Raw genomic sequence first — 18,424 nt, 5'->3', positions numbered from 1 at the left:
CTGTATTTACTTTGCAGATTTAGACTGCATATAAAACCTGAGTAGACTTTACAGTAAACCATGTTTCTCAGAAATAAATTAACCAAATAAATGATGAGTCACAGTGAGTCGGCTGCACCACTAGAACAATAACCAGTGGAAGGATAACCAGGGGATTATGCAATGGCATCCAACTTTAACCCCATCAATGCTCTACACGAAGAAACATGAAATATATAACATCATAAAATTAGTAACAAAAGTAACAAAAAGTATACTTACAATGACGTTTTATAGTGCAGAACTATAGAAATGAAAACTTAACTTTCTGCATGAAACGTACTTCTAGTTCAGGTACTTGTTGATCATTAGAAATACACATTAATCTGTTTAAAATTTATTTAATCTGCGAATGTGCGTGTTTTATTAGAATCAGAATCAGAATCAGAATCAGAATGGGTTTATTGCCAGATGTTGAGGTTTACAACATTAGGAAATTGCTGCGGTGCTTCAGTGCAGACAATAAGAATTAAAGTGCTATGTAGAAAGAAAGATATGTGCATGAGATATACATGAGATATATACATGAGAATAAGAATTATGAGTGCTACGTAGAAAGATATATACATGAGTGCAGGTGGTGATCAGTGCCAGACATGAAATGATGCAGTGACACAGCGTAGGGTCATGTGTTAGTGGCGGGGACAGTCATGTGGTTATTGTTCATGTGTCCCACAGCAGAGGGGAAGATTACAGTTACACTTTCTGATATTTGTCTCCTCGCATCTTTAAATCATAGCGATCCATTTTCTTTCTGCCGTTAGGTTTCTGTTTTACAGTCCTATCAGGAGAGCTGAAGCAGGTCACATGATCGCCACTATGAATACATGAATGGCCGTATTTTTAAGGTTGGTTAAGCAGGAATTGAGTTATTCGCGTTTCTGTCGCGCCTCCAGACCAACCACACCAGACCCGTCTCTACTTTGCGGTGAGTTCTCGTTTTCGTGTAGTCGATTGCAGCTACAGTATACAGTTTATTTAAAACCCTGAGTGGGTATGCAACATGTTTTTCCCTTTAGTTAAAATGATTCCGCCACTGTAATTATTATGTTTATCAAAACACACATTCCCTTCTTGTGACCCTTTCTTTCTGAATTGCCTCTCTTGTTTGTTTTGATTTTACATTTTAATCGTGGTGTTTTGTGCCAAGCAGAACACAAAACAGTAGGAGACGCAGACTTGTAGAATTGTAATCGCCTTTCACCCACCCCGGAGCGGCGCCTTTACGCGTAGTATTACGGTACAGTGGCGAGGAAACCCGGAAGAGCTCAAACAGCGCTGAATTTGTGAAAGAAATGTCATTTCGTATCGTTTCTAAAGAAGCGCTGGTGGGCTCCGTCACGCTTGGTGTTGTTTTTGTTGCCGGCTATTTTATCGGTAAGTTCAAAGGCGGACAATGCTACAAAAAGTAATCCTTATGACGTGACGTCGTCGCTAAAGCAAGAAAGCCTGTCTGTAACAAGGTGTGCGCAAGGTGACTTAAAGCCGAACCATTGTGTTTGTTTTTTATGTTTATCATTAATGAGTGGAATACAGGAGAATTGTGTGTGACTCAGACTTCTATGGTATTTTTTTTAATTGTATTTATTTATTACCGCAAGTTAAAAGCTTCAGGGTTATAGTGGTTTTATTATTGGAAGTTATGTTTAGGCTTCGCCTGTATTTGTTGCGTTGTTTTGAACGGGGAAATTTTCAAAAAAATCATATCTCAGGATCTGTTTATCGTATTTTTTTTCTTCCTGTTAATACAGACAATTAAACAAAAAAATATTCCACTTCATGTTTTGTCGCTGTAAACACTTCGAGTTTGTGTTTATGCCGTTTATCTAAGAGGTAAGAGCTTCGATGCTGATTTGGGGTCTATTGAAATAAATATGCGGTTTCCAGTGATCTGGCTTTTAGTTAAGTTGTAAATTGTGTGAATTACCTTGGTACAACACAAGATGAAGAATATGTTGGTGCACTAATGAACTTATGAGAAGCTGAATCTGAAAAAAAAAAAACACAGCCTCCATGATCACATCAATCTTATTTTTAGATTCAGATTCTATTATGTAATGCATAAAGTTTGTATAAGACTGAGTGAACACCTAGTGTAAGGCTTTGCAGTACAAAGTCCTCTTCTAATCATATATTTGCTTCACTTTCTAGCTACTGTTGAGCTTGATAGACTTACAAAAAAAAACCCAACAGCTTCTGAAGTGACATTTACAATACAAATTGCATGGTTCACGTGCAAATAATAATTGTTTGTAATGTAATAAATGATTTATTCTCGACTTCAGTCTTAGAATCATCCCATACAGTTTGCTCAGTTTAAATTATAAAAGTTTATGAGTGTAGAAATGTTAGAAAAACTCCTTCTCCTTCCTCCTTAAGTCATATTTTTACAGCTGATTAAATGCCATTTTACAGTAAATTAGGCCCCATATTTATACAAATTTACAGATGCCACATGGATATGTTCTATGTCTACCAAATTATATTTAACAAAAGATGTCAGGTTATCTTATCTTACAGTATTCAATATTAATTTTTTGTCTTTGCTGCTGCTGCAATAATTTAATTTCCCTGTTGAAATCGTTTGGGTTTGAACTTAATCAAATAACTTCTACTTATTAACTAGATCTTAGGTTTCCTGAAATATATTTAAGCTGGCTAGGAGTCCTCTGACATCATTGTGCTCTTAAGATCCTTATGTCTTTTTTATGGTTTGTTTGTGCCCTCAGGAAGAAAGAAATCTTCCAGAATGAGCATCTCCAAAAGTCACTGCGGGGGGAAAGAAAATCCACTGTTACAGTATGTTGTCAATCACTCCGTGAGGGAGCATCCGGTGCTGAAAAAACTCAAATTGGTAAGGAGGTCTTGCCGCTTGTGCTCTGGCAAATCTATTGTAATAAATCTAATCAGGTTTCATATGGCATTATGAAATTTTATGTAACTGGCTTCCGCTCCGCTTGCTTTCAGAGAACAATGGAAGACTCCTGGAACGGGATGATGGTTGCCTCTGAAGAGTCACAGTTGTTGGCCAATTTGGCCAAACTAATAAAAGCTAAGAAAGCGATAGAGATTGGTAAGGGTGACGAATTTGACATCACACGAACATCCAAACTGATAAAAACATGCGCAGCTTTTATGACTAAGCTTTCCCTTTTTTTCACCTGTTCAAACACAGTAACATTGCACAATATGAACACAAAACACTGGCTACTTGGAGTGCACAGGAAATTGCATAGAGAGCAGGACATAGAGCAGGCAAGTCTTCAAAGTGGACTGAACCTTTTTTTTGGCATGTTTAGCAATCAATCAATCAAGGAGCTGTGGAAGCTGCTTTAGTTCTTTAGGACCAAAGTAAACTCGATTTTAATGATTGAATCCATTTTCTAATATGTGCTTTAGTAGTTGCAGTTGGCAGCAGATTAGAATCAAGGATAAAAATATTTTACTTTCTCCATCACCACCAAACGCATGCAAACTTCAGTAGCAATGTGACATGCAGTTTGAGATGCTTTCCAGTTACAGCGAGATTTAAATCAATCACTAATCTGTTCCTGTTCTCACACACACACACACACACACACTCTTCTGTGAGGTGTGAGCGCTGTTTGTTTTTAACATAGGTGGAGAATGGCTGCTGACATAATGTGGATCCGAAGATCAATAATTGGCCTTACTGGGGTTGAAAGTCTCGATAAATGCATTCCCACCCATGTAATTGAGCTTTGCTTGGCACATCCGACATACTGTTTTACTTTTGTTTATGATGCGCTTATCTTCAGGGTCATACTCCACATGAAGACCAAAATAGTTCCAAAGGCCAGATCTGAATGAGGGTGGGGGAGGTTCAATTTGCCATGTTGCAACGAGCTTAGCTTCTGTCTTGCTAGCTTGCGCTGCGCTCAGTGGATCTGCGCTTGACAGTGCAGCTTAGGCGGACTAGTCGAACGCAGATCCACTGAGCTCTCAACACAGACAGCATCGTCAGAAGAAAAGTTGATAAAATAAATTAAAAATTTTGTATTGTTCGATACATATGCGTACTGAACCGAAAGCACTGTATCGAACGGTTCAATATCGATAGGAGTATCGTTGCACCCCTAATATATATATATATATATATATATATATATATATATCCTGTACATGGATGACATCAAGCTGTATGCCAAGAGTGAACGAGACATCGATTCACTGATCCACACTACCAGGCTATACAGCAATGACATTGGAATGTCGTTCGGACTGGAGAAGTGTAGTCGGATGGTAACAAAGAGAGGGAAGGTAGTCAGAACTGAGGGGATTGAACTACCAGAAGGCAACATTGCAGACATAGAGGACAGTTACAAGTACCTGGGGATCCCGCAGGCAAATGGGAACCATGAAGAGGCCGCTAGAAAGGCTGCAACCACCAAGTACCTGCAGAGGGTCAGGCAAGTCCTGAGGAGTCAGCTGAATGGTAAGAACAAGATCCGGGCCATCAACACCTACGCCCTGCCCGTGATCAGGTACCCTGCTGGGGTAATAGGCTGGCCAAAGGAGGAGATAGAAGCCACTGACATAAAGACAAGAAAGCTCCTTACCATGCATGGAGGGTTTCACCCCAAGTCCAGCACCCTGAGGCTGTACGCTAAGCGGAAGGAAGGGGGCCGGGGACTGGTGAATGTCAGCACCACAGTCCAGGATGAGACAACGAACATCCAAGAATACATTGGGAAGATGGCCCCAACTGACCGAGTGCTCAGTGAATACCTCAGGCAGCAGAAACCCAAGAAAGAGGGGGAAGGCGAGGAACCATCATGGAAGGACAGGCCCCTGCACGGTATGTACCACCAGCAGATAGAGGAGGTGGCTGATATCCAGAAATCCTACCAGTGGCTGGACAAAGCTGGACTGAAAGACAGCACAGAGGAACTAATCATGGCAGCACAAGAACAAGCTCTGAGTACAAGATCCATAGAGGCTGGGGTCTATCACACCAGGCAAGACCCCAGGTGCAGGCTGTGTAAAGATGCCCCAGAGACAATCCAGCACATAACAGCAGGGTGCAAGATGCTAGCAGGCAAGGCATACATGGAACGCCATAACCAAGTGGCCGGCATAGTGTACAGGAACATCTGTGCTGAGTATAACCTGGAAGTCCCGAGGTCAAAATGGGAGATGCCCCCAAGGGTGGTGGAGAATGACCGAGCTAAGATCCTGTGGGACTCCCAGATACAGACGGACAAAATGGTGGTGGCTAACCAACCGGACATAGTGGTGGTAGACAAACAGAAGAAGACGGCCGTAGTGATCGATGTAGCGGTTCCGAATGACAGCAATAACAGGAAGAAGGAACACGAGAAGCTGGAGAAATACCAAGGGCTCAGAGAAGAGCTCGAGAGGATGTGGAGGGTGAAGGTAACGGTGGTCCCCGTGGTAATCGGAGCACTAGGTGCGGTGACTCCCAAAGCTAGGCGAGTGGCTCCAGCAGATCCCGGGAACAACATCGGAGATCTCTGTCCAGAAGAGCGCAGTCCTGGGAACAGCTAAGATACTGCGCAGGACCCTCAAGCTCCCAGGCCTCTGGTAGAGGACCCGAGCTTGAAGGATAAACCGCCCGCAGGGGCGTGCTGGGTGGTTTTTTTTTTTATATATACACACACATATACACACACACACATACAGTATAGATATATTTTTTTGATGGATCAGTACTATATAGATGTCTTTTTAGGGATGTTTGTGGCTTAATAGGCTATTGACTTATCTGTTTAATAATTTTAAGCATGAGAAAGCACAAGTTTGACTGTATTTGTTGCTCCTTAAAATAAAAAAATTTTTTACTTTAAATTATTTTGAAGACAAAGACACATCCTTACTCTTAAAATTCTTTCATTTCATTTCATCAGTGAGGTGCTCCCGTCCTGCATATCCACACATGTAAAAAGCTAGAATCCTAGGAATGTGCAGATGTGGTCAGGAAATCAATTTCTATAGCAAATTGGCTAAAAAAAAATAGAGAAAACTGTATTAAAGTATGCAGTATATCACACCCCCTTTCTGTTGTCATGCACAATGATGATTTCTTCTTGCGTCTATAGGAGTTTATACAGGTTACAACACACTGAACATGGCACTGGCCTTGCCTGAAGATGGAGTTGTGATAGCATGCGATATCAGTGAAGAGTACACCAACATTGGTAAACCCTTCTGGAAAGAGGTATGCTTCAAATCTGTGTTTTATTGTTTTATTAAATGTAATAATGCTTATAACAAAGTACCGAACAGTGCAGAGGATGATCAGTCATCACAGGGGAAGTATACAGCTCTGTCTGACATCTTTGCACATAGTTGAGTAAAAGAAAAGTAACTATAATCAGTAACTACTGTAACTGATTATAGATATCACATAAAGATATCACTTTATTAAACAAAAATGATTTAGCAGGTTTTTATTTTTTAAATGACTGATATATAAGAAATATTCAGATGATTCGTCTATGATAAGTTGACTATGGCAGTGTAATTATGAAATCTAAAATCAAGCAAGAAAATATTTGTCGAAAGACAAATCTCTTAGCAGTGATTTGTGTCAACAGAATCTGAAGAGCTTAAATGGTCTGATTCTTATATAGCGCTTTAAACATAATAATCTAGGTAAGAACAAGTGTTACACAATACATCTATGTAACGGACTCTGAAAGGTAACTGAATAATCATGCAGATAAATGTATCAGCAACAGGCTTCCTGATATTTTGTGACACACCCTTCACTTCTTTTACTCTTTAAAACATTGTTTCTTTCCATTAACAGGCTGGAGTCGAGAAAAAAATTGATCTGCGCATTCAGCCAGCACTGAAAACTTTAGGTATGGTAATGTTTCTCTTTATTTGCTCTCATACATTTAACTGGAGATTTGCATTTTACTGATAAAAATGTTCAAAAATGTCTTTCCCAAAGGTCTGAGGATGCATTCAATTTCCTTTAGTAGGACAGAGCAGTTTGTGGTAATCTGCGTCCAACAACTGATTTAATTACTCTGGGGGTGTTGCTCTGTTAGTACTTCAGCTGGGGTAAAGGTTTTTGACAAGTTCAACTTGTTGAAAAAGATAATACTTGTTGCAGATGCAGTTTAACGGAGGTTTGAGTCAGAGAGTTTGGTACCAGGGTAGCATGGATCGTTAAAATAACTTTCTGGAATCTTTCACCATGTATGATTTAATAAATACTAAATAACTATTTAAGTAACATTGCAAGTAAAGCAGTACTTTATAGTCTTACATTCAGATGTTAAAGTGGGATTTGGGAGGTGGTAGATCCGGTGAGCCTACTTAGAAATAAGTCATGTAAGGGTCATTCCACATCCACTGAACAATCATTTCCAGGCTGATGACCTGCAATTTCTCTAAATATGCGTCTTAATAGAAAATTGCCAAATTTGAGCTTTTTACTGTTGTAAGTTAAATTAAAAAAAAAAAAAACATTTTCTTTTTAATTATGATGAAGTAATAAAGCCTTCAAAGCTCGTGTGCAGCTGTCAAATTTGAAATAAAATCCAGCACTGAAGGCACACAGAGTGGTTGCATATGAATTCACCATTAATGATGAGCAGCACCAATGTTGGCTCTTGGTATTATATATATTGTTTCATAGACCTTTCTTTATAGATTTCTATCACACATTCTTCTGATAAGGTATCTGACTGAAGTAAATGGCACTTGGTTGATCCATCTATCCTTTTATGTGAGCGTGCACAGAGCCTGAAGCAGAAAGCCTGGGTTAACAAAGAGAGACGATAATCACCACTGTGTTAGCCACTATCTCTGCTGAGGGTTTGCAGTTGATGCAAATTAAGCCAAGCTGTGTCAAAGTTGCTTTGTAGTACACCAGCTGTGTGACAGCTACAATACCCTGAGATGGACATTTTACCCCTCGGTTTCATTGTTTCTTTCAGATGATCTCCTGTCTTCTGGCCAAGCAGAAACATTTGACTTCATCTTCATCGATGCTGACAAAGTTAACTATGACAACTACTACGAGAAGTCTCTGCAGCTGTTGAGAAAAGGAGGTGTCATTGCTATCGACAATGTAAGCGCTACAACCAAAATAAGCACGAAACACACAAATTCTTGCACCGTGCCAGTTCAAGCGGCAAAACCTCTATAAAAATGTGTCTGGTGCTGCAGGTGCTGTGGGGTGGGAAGGTGCTGAATCCGTCCCCAGATGACGCCGACACTGTGGCCATTGACAAGCTGAACAGGAAGCTGTACAGAGATGCCCGAATTAATCTGAACATGCTGACAGTGGGAGATGGAGTCACCCTGGCCATCAAATTATAGTGCATATCTGAGAAGTGCTGCTAGTGCGCAGTACTGAAGTTATACAACAGGATTTGATTAAAAAAATTAAAAAAAACTCCATGTGTTTTGTTTTTGCATTATTTCACTAAACTGACTTCATATAATATCCTCTAATTGGCATCAAGCTAGACATGAGAATAATGTTGATTTCAGTGCTTTATTGTGAAGGACACACAAACAGCTCCGATTAGTGTCGCAGTCCAAAAATGGGAAGTGTTTAATTCACTCAGTCTGACTCAAGCCACAGTGAGGAAAATGAGAATGCATTTAGCATTGACTTGCAACTTAGCAGCTATTGAAGGTAGCAGAGGTCCTGAACTCTTAACTGAGCACAATCAAGCCTCTCTAGGAAACAAGTCCAAACCAAGAGGCTGGGTTCAGTCTTCAGAACATATTTTGTTAGTGACCCTTCCACAGGTAGCACAGTACTAACAAAACACAAAAGTAGAAAGGGTTTAAATAAGGGCAAATTCTACTGTGTGCAAAGTTCCTCTTAGTCATCTTGGATTCAGCTGTGTCAAAGGTCATCTGGTAGCCTGCCAACCACCAATTTGTTTTATTGTTCAGATTTTTGGGGGGGGGTTACTGTGAAAAAATACAAGCATTTGGCAAAATTTTACAATAATAAAAAGGTTATGAGAATACTAAGAGTATAAGAATAATAATTTCCAATAAATAAAATCCTAATATCTAGAAAGACAGTTTCACTAACCCTGGCTAACAGCACCAAAAACAACAGCTGTTACTTAACAACTCACCTCAAAATTGCTGTCATTGGTCACAAGTGAGCTTCACAGATTCAAAATCTCCTTTGACAAAGTTTTAAAGCCTCTTCTAGAGTAAATAAAGGTGGATGATTCTCACATGGCACTGACAGCTGAGGTAAACAGTGAACTGACCGCTTACGCAATAGGAAAAATCTTTGTGGTTAATCCAGTCCAGAATATGAATGCATTCACTACAGATCAAAGGTTGCCAGTTTTTGAAGTAACTCTGGGATAGAAACAGATTATTCCCTGTTTTTTGCTAAGTGATATTACAAAATGTTTTTATGCAAACAGTAGTAGAAACACGTCAGCAAGCCGACTGTGGAAGTTATGGGGTACAGTCTAAACTTAACTAAAATTTTGTTTTTGAGCTCTCTTGACTGGCTCAAACATGTTTGTCCTATAGGAGCGACTGTAGCTAGGATTATGCACTCAACTGAGAGGCGTAAGAAAACCATCCAGTCGACTGCAATCTACCCTAACCTTCCTTCTGTGTGAGTATTTGATTAAAGTAAATTGCACGTGTTTTGTTATTGCATAATTTAAATAAGCTGACTTTGTATAATATCCTCTAATTGGCATCAAATTAGAGGTGAGAAGAAAGGTTGATTTCAGGACTTTATTGTAAAGGTAGACACACACCAACACACAAACAGCTCCCTGATTAGTGTCACAGTCCTCAAAGGGGAAGTAAGGTGGATAATTCACTCAGTCACTCAAGCCACAGTGAGGGAAATAAAAATGTATTTAGCATAGCCTTGCAACTTAGAAGCAGCTAGCAGAGGTCCTAAACTCTTCAGTCAGAACATTTAAACATCAGTCAAACTGCTCTTTAGTTGTTTTCTCTAAGAAAACAACTAAAGCACAGCCAGGAGGCTGGCTTCAGTCTTCATAGCATAATTTGTTGGAGTAACCCTTCCACAGGCAGTACTACCAAAATATAAATAAAATGTGCAAATAAAACAAAGGAGGAAGAGCTTAATTAAGGGAAAAATCCTACTGTGCAAAATAACACCTCAGGTTTACATTCTATGTGATCACACTTTAGCAAAGGAACAAGTTTTTGTTTTGAAAACCACTCTTTGTCTTCGTCAAACTAAAAAAAAAGCTCATGTTCAACAGCGAGTGGAAGGTTTTTCTATAATTATCATTATGGTAAATTGAAAGGAGTAATAGCTGATTAATAAATACATGTGACTGACTACTTATTGTAACCACAATCAAAGGAAGTAGGTGGAAAGGTTTCCATCTCATCAGTGCTTGTGTCCTGGGGGTTCTACTTTGTTTTGGCTTAGTCGTTAGAATATACGTTGCTGACCACACAGGAAGGCAGAAGGTCAGGTTCTGCCGATAATCCTTCCTCTTCTTATGAAGTAGCAGACATTATCCTTATGCCTCCAATTCTAGGCCTAGACCTAGTTTGTGGCCACCAGCATTGATATTCTTCCCATCAACAAGTGCAGAGAGGGTGAGTTTCATGCCTGAAATATTAAGTGAACTTAATGAAACGAGTTCCTTAAGATATAGAAGTGTTTTTATTGGACATTATTAATGAGGTTGTTCTTACCGGGCCGGAGAGTCTGGGTGTACCCAACTCCTACCAAGCTGGCATTATTCACCTTAGCCTGCAGGGAAAAAACCCCACATGAAATCATTTAAGCACTGAAAGTTACTGTTAGTCTTTTATTCTGGACTACAAACTAGACTTTATAATATCTTTAAAATGTAAGAAAATGTGAGAATATCTTACTGATATGGAGGCACTGGAGTCTAACTGGTATTTAGCAGCGATTCCAAAAGAAGTGCTGTTGTTGCCCGCTGTCCAGGCAAGATTCACAGCGGTCTCCAGGTCATCATTGACCTTCTGATAAATAGAGCCACCAAACTCTGAACCATCATTTCTGAGGGAAATGGGGGGAAACAAATACACATTACACCTTGACTCACGGATCAATAAATTATATTAGAAATCATTAAAATATTGTCTTCAAAAAACATACACATTGGTGTGGAGCTGGAAGTCCCCAGTTTTGTAACCGACAGCAAAGTTGCTCTTGGTCATCTTGGATTTAGCCGTGTCAAAGGTCATCTGGTAACCTGCCAACCATCCCTCATATCCGGCCACTGCTGCTCCATGAATAGTAGGACCAGCAAAGTCTAAATCTACGTCAACACCGGCATTAAGGTACTCCCTTTTATAAGCCGTTTTAACCTTGCCACTCTTCTTGCTGTGAAATTAAAATGAACATTTTACATAAGACTACTGAGTTAGTAACAGGCTGCCAATCACGAATTTCCAATCAGTAAATAACCTACCCAGTATTAGGTGAAAACGTTGTCTCAAATGTAAGTTTCAGGCCTTTGGTGATCTAAAAAACAAAAATTAATTTACTTTCCAATTTCATATTTGGAATGGTCAACACTATAGCCAAGATATAAATTACCTGATCTTCAACACAAATTTCTGTCCCAAGAGTGTTTTCCGTGGTCCACTTCTCCGTGAACGTCAGCCCATATTCAGCCCATTTGTACTTGGTTTCAAGGGTTCCAGTGACCTTGCTGGTATCGACATTGGATGAGCCTGATGTTTTAAATTCCTGAAACAAATAAATGAGGGAAAACGATACTGGTTAGAAAAGTCTGTTATCTGTCATACATACAAATGTTAATAAGTCTGATGTGTATTTTAGTGTATGGTACCACTTGTGCATTGTGCAAATTACTCTTGTATAGTACTTTAACCTTTTTTTTTTTTAAATGTACCTTAGTTTTCTTATTTTTCTGATTTTACTGTTTTCTAAATATAAACCAGTTCACTTTTTCTGACCCTTGTGCTGCTGTCAGAAGTTCACTTCTATCTATTTCAGACTGTCTTTATATATTTTCTAGATTTTACACCAAACATAATAACAGGAGTCAAAACAATTATCCGTTTAATTTATATCTCAGAATTTAAATAAACAGTTAAAACAAAGTTGACTGATTTTTCTTTCACTGTGACAATAAATAACAATTTATAATTAACTGTGATCTTCATTTCACAATTACAAACAAGCACAATCTGATTAAAGTAATAACTCACAAAACAGTTGTACTTCACGATTCTCCTGAAAACACTGAGTATTAACGCACAACACAGCTTTTGTTTTCTTTTTTAAATTGTGTGTTTGGAGTTACAATCTTGTTGGTAAATAGATTTTTATTTTTTTTATTTTTTGGGGGGGGGGGCGCGCAGTTGTGCATCGTTTTCCAGTTACACTTCTATAACAATATAACAATCCTTCTACAGGTCCTGCGAAAGCTGGTGTGTTTTGCAGCAACTAATTCTTCCAGAGAAGAGCAGATTTCCTTTTGTCATCCTCCTTAATGGGAGCACCTGACTCCAAGAAGGTTTTAGAGAAGTCACTAATACAAAGCTTTATATACTTTTTCAAACCTGCACTGCATGCTTAGTGTGTTCACTAAATACATATTTGTGTGCTTAGTTTAGTTAGATTGAATTTATCGTTAAGTTTGACTTGGATCAGTAATTGCAGTAATCGTGGATTAACAAGCTTTTTTTCCTCTTCTTGGATTAGCCAAAGAAAACAAATAAACCGATGGCCACAAGTTTTCTTGCAATTTTATCCATAATGTAGCGCTGGGGGAGCAAACCAGATGTCGTGAGGTTATGCCTGATGTGACGTTTTCAAAGGTGCAACAAAATCAACCTTTTTTTAATGTCTTTAAATGATTAGACTGTAAAGACCACAATGAAGCATCTTAAGTGAAAATCTGTTATATACAGAGATGGGCAGTAACGCGTTACTTGCAACGTGTTACTGTAATCCGATTACTTTTTTCAAGTAACGAGTAAAGTAAGGGATTACTATTGCAAAAATGGTAATTAGATTACTGTTACTTTCCTGTAGGAATGCTGCGTTACTAAAACCGTGATTTTTTTGCGAGAATGTCTCATGACAGTGACGTAAGCGAGGGCGACGTCCGTGACAACATCTGTGTGCAGATCAACAATGGATAATATATCGAGTACGGGAGAGAGTATGAGCGTGCAGCGTTTAAAGCGTGGAAGTACTGACCTTATTTTGAGTTTGATTCCATAAAAAGTGACAAAAACATTAGCGTCGGTTATGCGTGGGAAGAAAACTTCTTTTTACAGCGGAAAAAAACCCCTAAACTTCCAAGCAAGCACCGAGTAGCTACGACGTGATGGGAAACTCACAGAGAAACTCGCGGATTCTTCAACTGACCGCTGCGGCACACCTGCACCAGGGTAAACCTCCGCCTACCCCACTCCTGCTTTACAGGTGAAAATAGAGCAACAGGACCGCTAGTCTTTGATTTTATTTATTTTCTGCTGTGTTTCACTTGCATCTATTTGAAAGAGTGAGTGTAAACACAAAGAAAATATTTTATTTTATGTGCTGGAATGTGCAGAAAATAGGTTTAAATGTAAAACAAATTTCTTCCAGTCAGAGAATGTTGCATATAATTTAATTTTTGCTTGATGCATAAAGTTAAAAGATTAAAACTAACAAAACAAGTTTTAAAAAGAGACTTTTCCATTTGATTACATTTTGTATGATGGATTATGCAGGAAAAAGTAGAATTGGGCTGAAAGATCTATCGCTTTATCACCTACTCAGGTTGTAAATCGTGTTTTTAAAAAGTAACTAAGTAAGTAATTAATTACTTTTGACAATAAGTAATCAGTAAAGTAATGGGATTACTTTTTTGGGTAAGTAATCAGTAATTAGTTACTGATTACTTTTTTCAAGTAACTTGACCAACACTGGTTATATAACGATATGAAACCAAAAAAAAAAAAAAATCTCAAAAATAAACTCACAACTAACTTACTTTTAAAGGACAAACAACACAAGACATAACTTCCTATGAAACATTGACAATTTGTAACACTACTTTACAAAGTTCCATTACTAAACAATATACTCAGTAACACAAACTGTTAGGACCACACAGCACCAGGAAACCGGGCGAGGCAAAGAAAACACATTAACAGGTGTTTTTACATGGAGACAGAATTATTTTACCACCAAACTTGTTAAGACTAACTCCAAACGGAGTTCAAAGCTACATTTTATGGCTTTGCTGTGGAAACATCAACACAAACAAGCCAGATGCTGACTTTATATGGTAACACAAATTGGCATTACAGTTTACTTCATTTCCCTCTTGTTAGCAGAACAGTGGAGCATTTATTTTATTTATGATTTATCTATTTTTATGAGGCTATTAAAATCTCGTACTCCCCAGGCAGAAGAATGAGCCACTGCCAAAATACAGAAAGGCCCATCTATGCAAATAATAATAAAAAATACAATGTTATGGAGCAAGAGTATGAAACATGCAAGAGTATGCAAGAAAAAAAAGTGCCTTGATACAAATGTTTGGTCATGCTGCTCAGCACTAACATGGAATCACATATTTGATAAAATGAAAGAAATGTTTGTTTGTCATTTAGGATCTGCAGGCCCTTTACCCTCTAACCTATGTGTTGATATTTCATATCTATGATAACAATATTAGTATACATTAGCTACATTTCAACATTGGATGTTATATTTACAGTTAAACTCACCACTCCACTTGAAGACTTAGTCTTCACATCAAGCTTGACGAGCCCAAAGCCTGCAAAGACAATGACAGTGAGATACTACTTCCTGTGCTTGGAAAAGGCATTTCCAGCCGCAGACCTGACCTCTTCAGGTCAGCAAATACACACTTATAAAGGTGCCTTTTATCTTTCTTCCAGTTACCATATCCCTTATTGAAGATGTCCTTTGCTGATTTGCCCAGGTCTGCATATGCTGGAGGGACTGCCATTCTGCCTATACACACAAGAGAAAAGTGAATGTAAATGGTGACACAGGAGTATAAAAAGCAGCTTGCTTTTAAACGTTAGTTAATAAAAGAATTAAAACCAAGCATATGTATAGACATGGGCAAAATGTGCGTCTGTAAAGTGTGATAGCTGTGGCTGTCAAATGGAGAGGAAAGTTACAAATTTTACAACTGGAAATATTTTTAAATTCTTGTTCTACTGTCAACTGCTTTAAACTCAATGATGGTGAAACATTATACAGTGAATGCATTAAGCAACCAAAAAAAACTAAGAGAGAAGTAGTAAAATCCCAGCTATTATAACCTTGACTACAATTAATGTTTCTGTCAAGTATTTGTAATTCAGATTTTATTTTAATATTTATTTGTTTAACTGCTGTCACTAGCTATATATAAAGACACGAGTTCAGGTGTCTTTCACCTTATTCTCAAGGTTAGACCGACGTTTTCAAGTAATCAGAGCATGGAGGTTATTGGTTAAGAAGGAAAAACGCTATAACAGATTGCATACAAAAGAGGTTTAAATAGTATGGAAAAAACTAAGTGAGCATCTGGGTCATGGATTCAATAAGTGAACTGAGCTTTACTTTGAAGACGTTATCAAAATTAAAGAGTGTTAGTTGAATATACATTTATTTTCCATGCAAATACTTGCAACCACAGCATAAAATTACATACAGTCTATGGGTAGGGGGCGTTTTCTAGCTAGCAAATAGAATGTCTGACAGCAGTACCCCTGCACTACAACAAATAAAACACGGATAACGTGTGTAAATACTCAGCCTATTACTTACCGAGAGTTTCTTCTCTTTATTATATACCCACTAACTTGACAGATAAGAAAAGCTGCGGAATGAGCGAGTACAGCCGGTGTAGGACGATATGGAGGAGACACCGCAGCAAACAACCTGCTGACCTCGGCTCAGCAGGACCCGAAAATATAGCTGTGCGTTTTGTGCCCGACTGAAATAGGAATCGTGTAGTAATTGTTTAAATCATATGGATATTAATTTATACATAAATTATATTTTACAACAGGAAACTGAATTTTGAAAAAGCGACTTTCACGTTAATAATGCGAGAGGTCTTCCAGGCAAATGGAAGACCTCTAAATCACTATGGCAACCTATATACGACTGAAAGTTACGGGCTTATGCATACAGAGCTGTACAGAAATCAGCTATAGTGCTACATTGGTGCCGCTCACCAAATCTAACGTATCATTCACAGGTTTTACATAATCAGGAGGAAAAGCCTTTGATGACAGGATACACTCGTGGATCACTTTATTAGGTACACTTTACCTGCTCGTTAAGACAATCTTGTAGCAGGCCCTAGCATGACAGAAGAGAGTCTTTAACGGGGCATTCGCTTATTTTCTTCATCAGGAGACGTACGGTAGTTCTGAGGAACTTCTGAACATTTTTGGACATCGTTTGAACGCAGTGAAAGCTACAAAATAAAATATATAGTCCTTTTGTTGTGTCACAACATGGCACAGTCTGTGACTTCAAGCACCAAAGGAGTGCAAATAAAGTGAGAAAAATCCGAAAATAAGTGCTCAAGAGTTATACATTAAGTCATTAATGAATATAAAGTAAAGTATTTAAATACACTTGTATCTAAGTGCTGCACAATGTCATCTCATCGCAAACCTCGATCCGCTTGCAAAGCGTGCAAACACCTGCGAGCGTTAAACATTCGTCTCTTTTTCATGCTAGCTTGAGAAACACGTGTCTGAGCTAAAATTAGCACATAGATGCTAGCAGCATAAGTATAGAAAGAGAAAGATGCGAACATTATAATGTACCTTACACTACAAACATACAGAGAACACTGAAGTTTAATCTTTGTAACTTACACAAAATTGTTTTGTTGAGAGCGCCAGATTTCTCCATACTGTTTAAGGGTTACAAACCTCTCACCGAGTCTGCTATTCATGCTACTGCGAAAACTACAGTGCCAGTAATTTAAGAAAAAGAAAATTTTTGTACTTATCTAATTCGCACATTAATTGCAAGCAAACAGAGTATTCAGAAATTCCTAAGAAAGTCTACTGGGATTTTCCCAAATAACCATATACAGTTTAAAGAGACTGATCGGAAAAAGAAAAGCTGTCCAGTGACTGACAGTTCTCTGGGTGAAAATGCTTTGTTGATGACAAAGTGCAGGAGAAAGGCCATACCGATTTAAGCTTCCCGAAGGGACTCAAATAACCACTTGTTACAACCCAAGAATGAAGAAAAACATCTCTAAGCCCACAGCCCACTGGTGAGCAGCGACTGGTAGTACAGCTTTGCCAGTATAACTTTGAAGCGTGTTGCAAAGCCGGACAGGACAACACTAATGGGGATGGCTCCAAGATTCCATACCAGGAAGAACCTATAAGGGGAGGACACAGATGAGGACATTTTTTCCATGTGCTGAACTTCACATATCAGCACTTGATGAAAGGCGACTTTACCAGCTATTTGATTACCTTAGGCTTTATCAGCGTGTGGTATACACACAAAGACTCCATGATGGGGAAGAGATTCAGCAGCTCATTGTCCTAGAACCCTTGCAACATAAGGTATGCAAGAGCCAACATGAAGATGGGGGCATTTCAGTGCAAAGAGCACCCTCAGTCTGTTGAGGAGGACTGGCTCGGCAGTGCAAGCGGTGCACACTGGTTAAAGGTATCCAGTACCTAGTGACATTCAGCAATATTACAACACCACTTGAGGTCCTTGCAGTGGACTATGTGGTGATGGTGAGCCGGATGAACAGGTAGAGACTGCTGAGGCCTCTGAAGCAAGTGATGAGGCTCAAAGCAGCTCTGTGAATAGCCCAGTATCTTTCCCATTGACTTCCACAGAGACATAAAGATATGGTTTCTCCCTTCTTTTTGTTGGACTTTTAACCTGATATTTAATTGGACATTTCAGCTGCTGTGGTTATAACTCTAATGGACTAGGACACATTAAGAAAAAGACTGCGTGTGGGACCATATTCAAGGACTTTTGTTACTCACTACTGATTACAGACTTTAGGAGCATGTTTTTATCAGCATTGTGGGTCTTGTTATATTCGTGACACAGTATTAATCATTCCAGGGCGAGTGAATAAATACCATCTGAAGGCTGTTGGGGTTTAAAGGGGGTTATTTGGTTTTATCCCTGTTCAGTAAGCGCTCAGCATATGCTTTGTTTTTTGCGGGTCTGGGCCCTTCTCGGAGTTTCTTGAATGTTTTTTGTAATTTGCCACTTTGTCATTTGGAGCCCATGGTGGCTCACGGGCCACTGAGTTTTATCTTTACAAATTAAAATGTTGACTGTAACATGACTGTATTGAAAACGATGTTGAACCCAAGTTGCCCTGGAGTAAGGGCACCCTGCCAATCAAGCTTGGTGTAGGAAATTAGAGGAAAATTG

At 38.8% G+C, this 18,424-nt stretch overlaps 2 protein-coding genes across 4 annotated transcripts; one reads left to right on the top strand and one right to left on the bottom strand.

The window, feature by feature from the left end:
• Positions 1-773: 773 nt before the first annotated feature.
• Positions 774-8,442, top strand: LOC101464253 (catechol O-methyltransferase domain-containing protein 1). Of its 2 annotated transcripts, none has more exons than XM_004561267.4 (7): positions 774-967; positions 2,769-2,893; positions 3,007-3,112; positions 6,120-6,238; positions 6,833-6,887; positions 7,974-8,107; positions 8,206-8,442. In XM_004561267.4, the coding sequence occupies exons 1-7, from the start codon at positions 871-873 to the stop codon at positions 8,356-8,358; spliced, it is 789 nt and encodes a 262-aa protein (XP_004561324.1). In that variant the 5' UTR covers positions 774-870; the 3' UTR covers positions 8,359-8,442. The 2 variants fall into 2 exon arrangements, with proteins under 2 accessions (XP_004561324.1, XP_004561325.1); XM_004561268.3 differs by lacking the exon at positions 774-967 and adding an exon at positions 1,260-1,416.
• A 1,309-nt stretch (positions 8,443-9,751) lies between these two features.
• Positions 9,752-17,285, bottom strand: LOC101464912 (non-selective voltage-gated ion channel VDAC2). 2 transcript variants are annotated; one of them, XM_004561270.4, is made up of 11 exons: positions 17,197-17,259; positions 16,316-16,463; positions 15,806-15,974; positions 14,927-14,998; positions 14,749-14,798; positions 11,591-11,743; positions 11,463-11,515; positions 11,147-11,374; positions 10,897-11,047; positions 10,714-10,771; positions 9,752-10,627 (listed from the first exon to the last, which is right to left on the bottom strand). In XM_004561270.4, the coding sequence occupies exons 4-11, from the start codon at positions 14,991-14,993 to the stop codon at positions 10,536-10,538; spliced, it is 852 nt and encodes a 283-aa protein (XP_004561327.1). In that variant the 5' UTR covers positions 14,994-14,998; positions 15,806-15,974; positions 16,316-16,463; positions 17,197-17,259; the 3' UTR covers positions 9,752-10,535. The 2 variants fall into 2 exon arrangements, with proteins under 2 accessions (XP_004561327.1, XP_076743671.1); XM_076887556.1 differs by lacking the exons at positions 15,806-15,974; positions 16,316-16,463 and having other exon boundaries at positions 17,197-17,285.
• Between the last annotated feature and the right edge of the window lie 1,139 nt (positions 17,286-18,424).

The sequence above is a fragment of the Maylandia zebra genome, linkage group LG8, assembly GCF_041146795.1.
Source record: "Maylandia zebra isolate NMK-2024a linkage group LG8, Mzebra_GT3a, whole genome shotgun sequence".
Classification (NCBI taxonomy): domain Eukaryota; kingdom Metazoa; phylum Chordata; class Actinopteri; order Cichliformes; family Cichlidae; genus Maylandia; species Maylandia zebra.
This window is presented reverse-complemented; position numbering and strand designations above follow the sequence as displayed.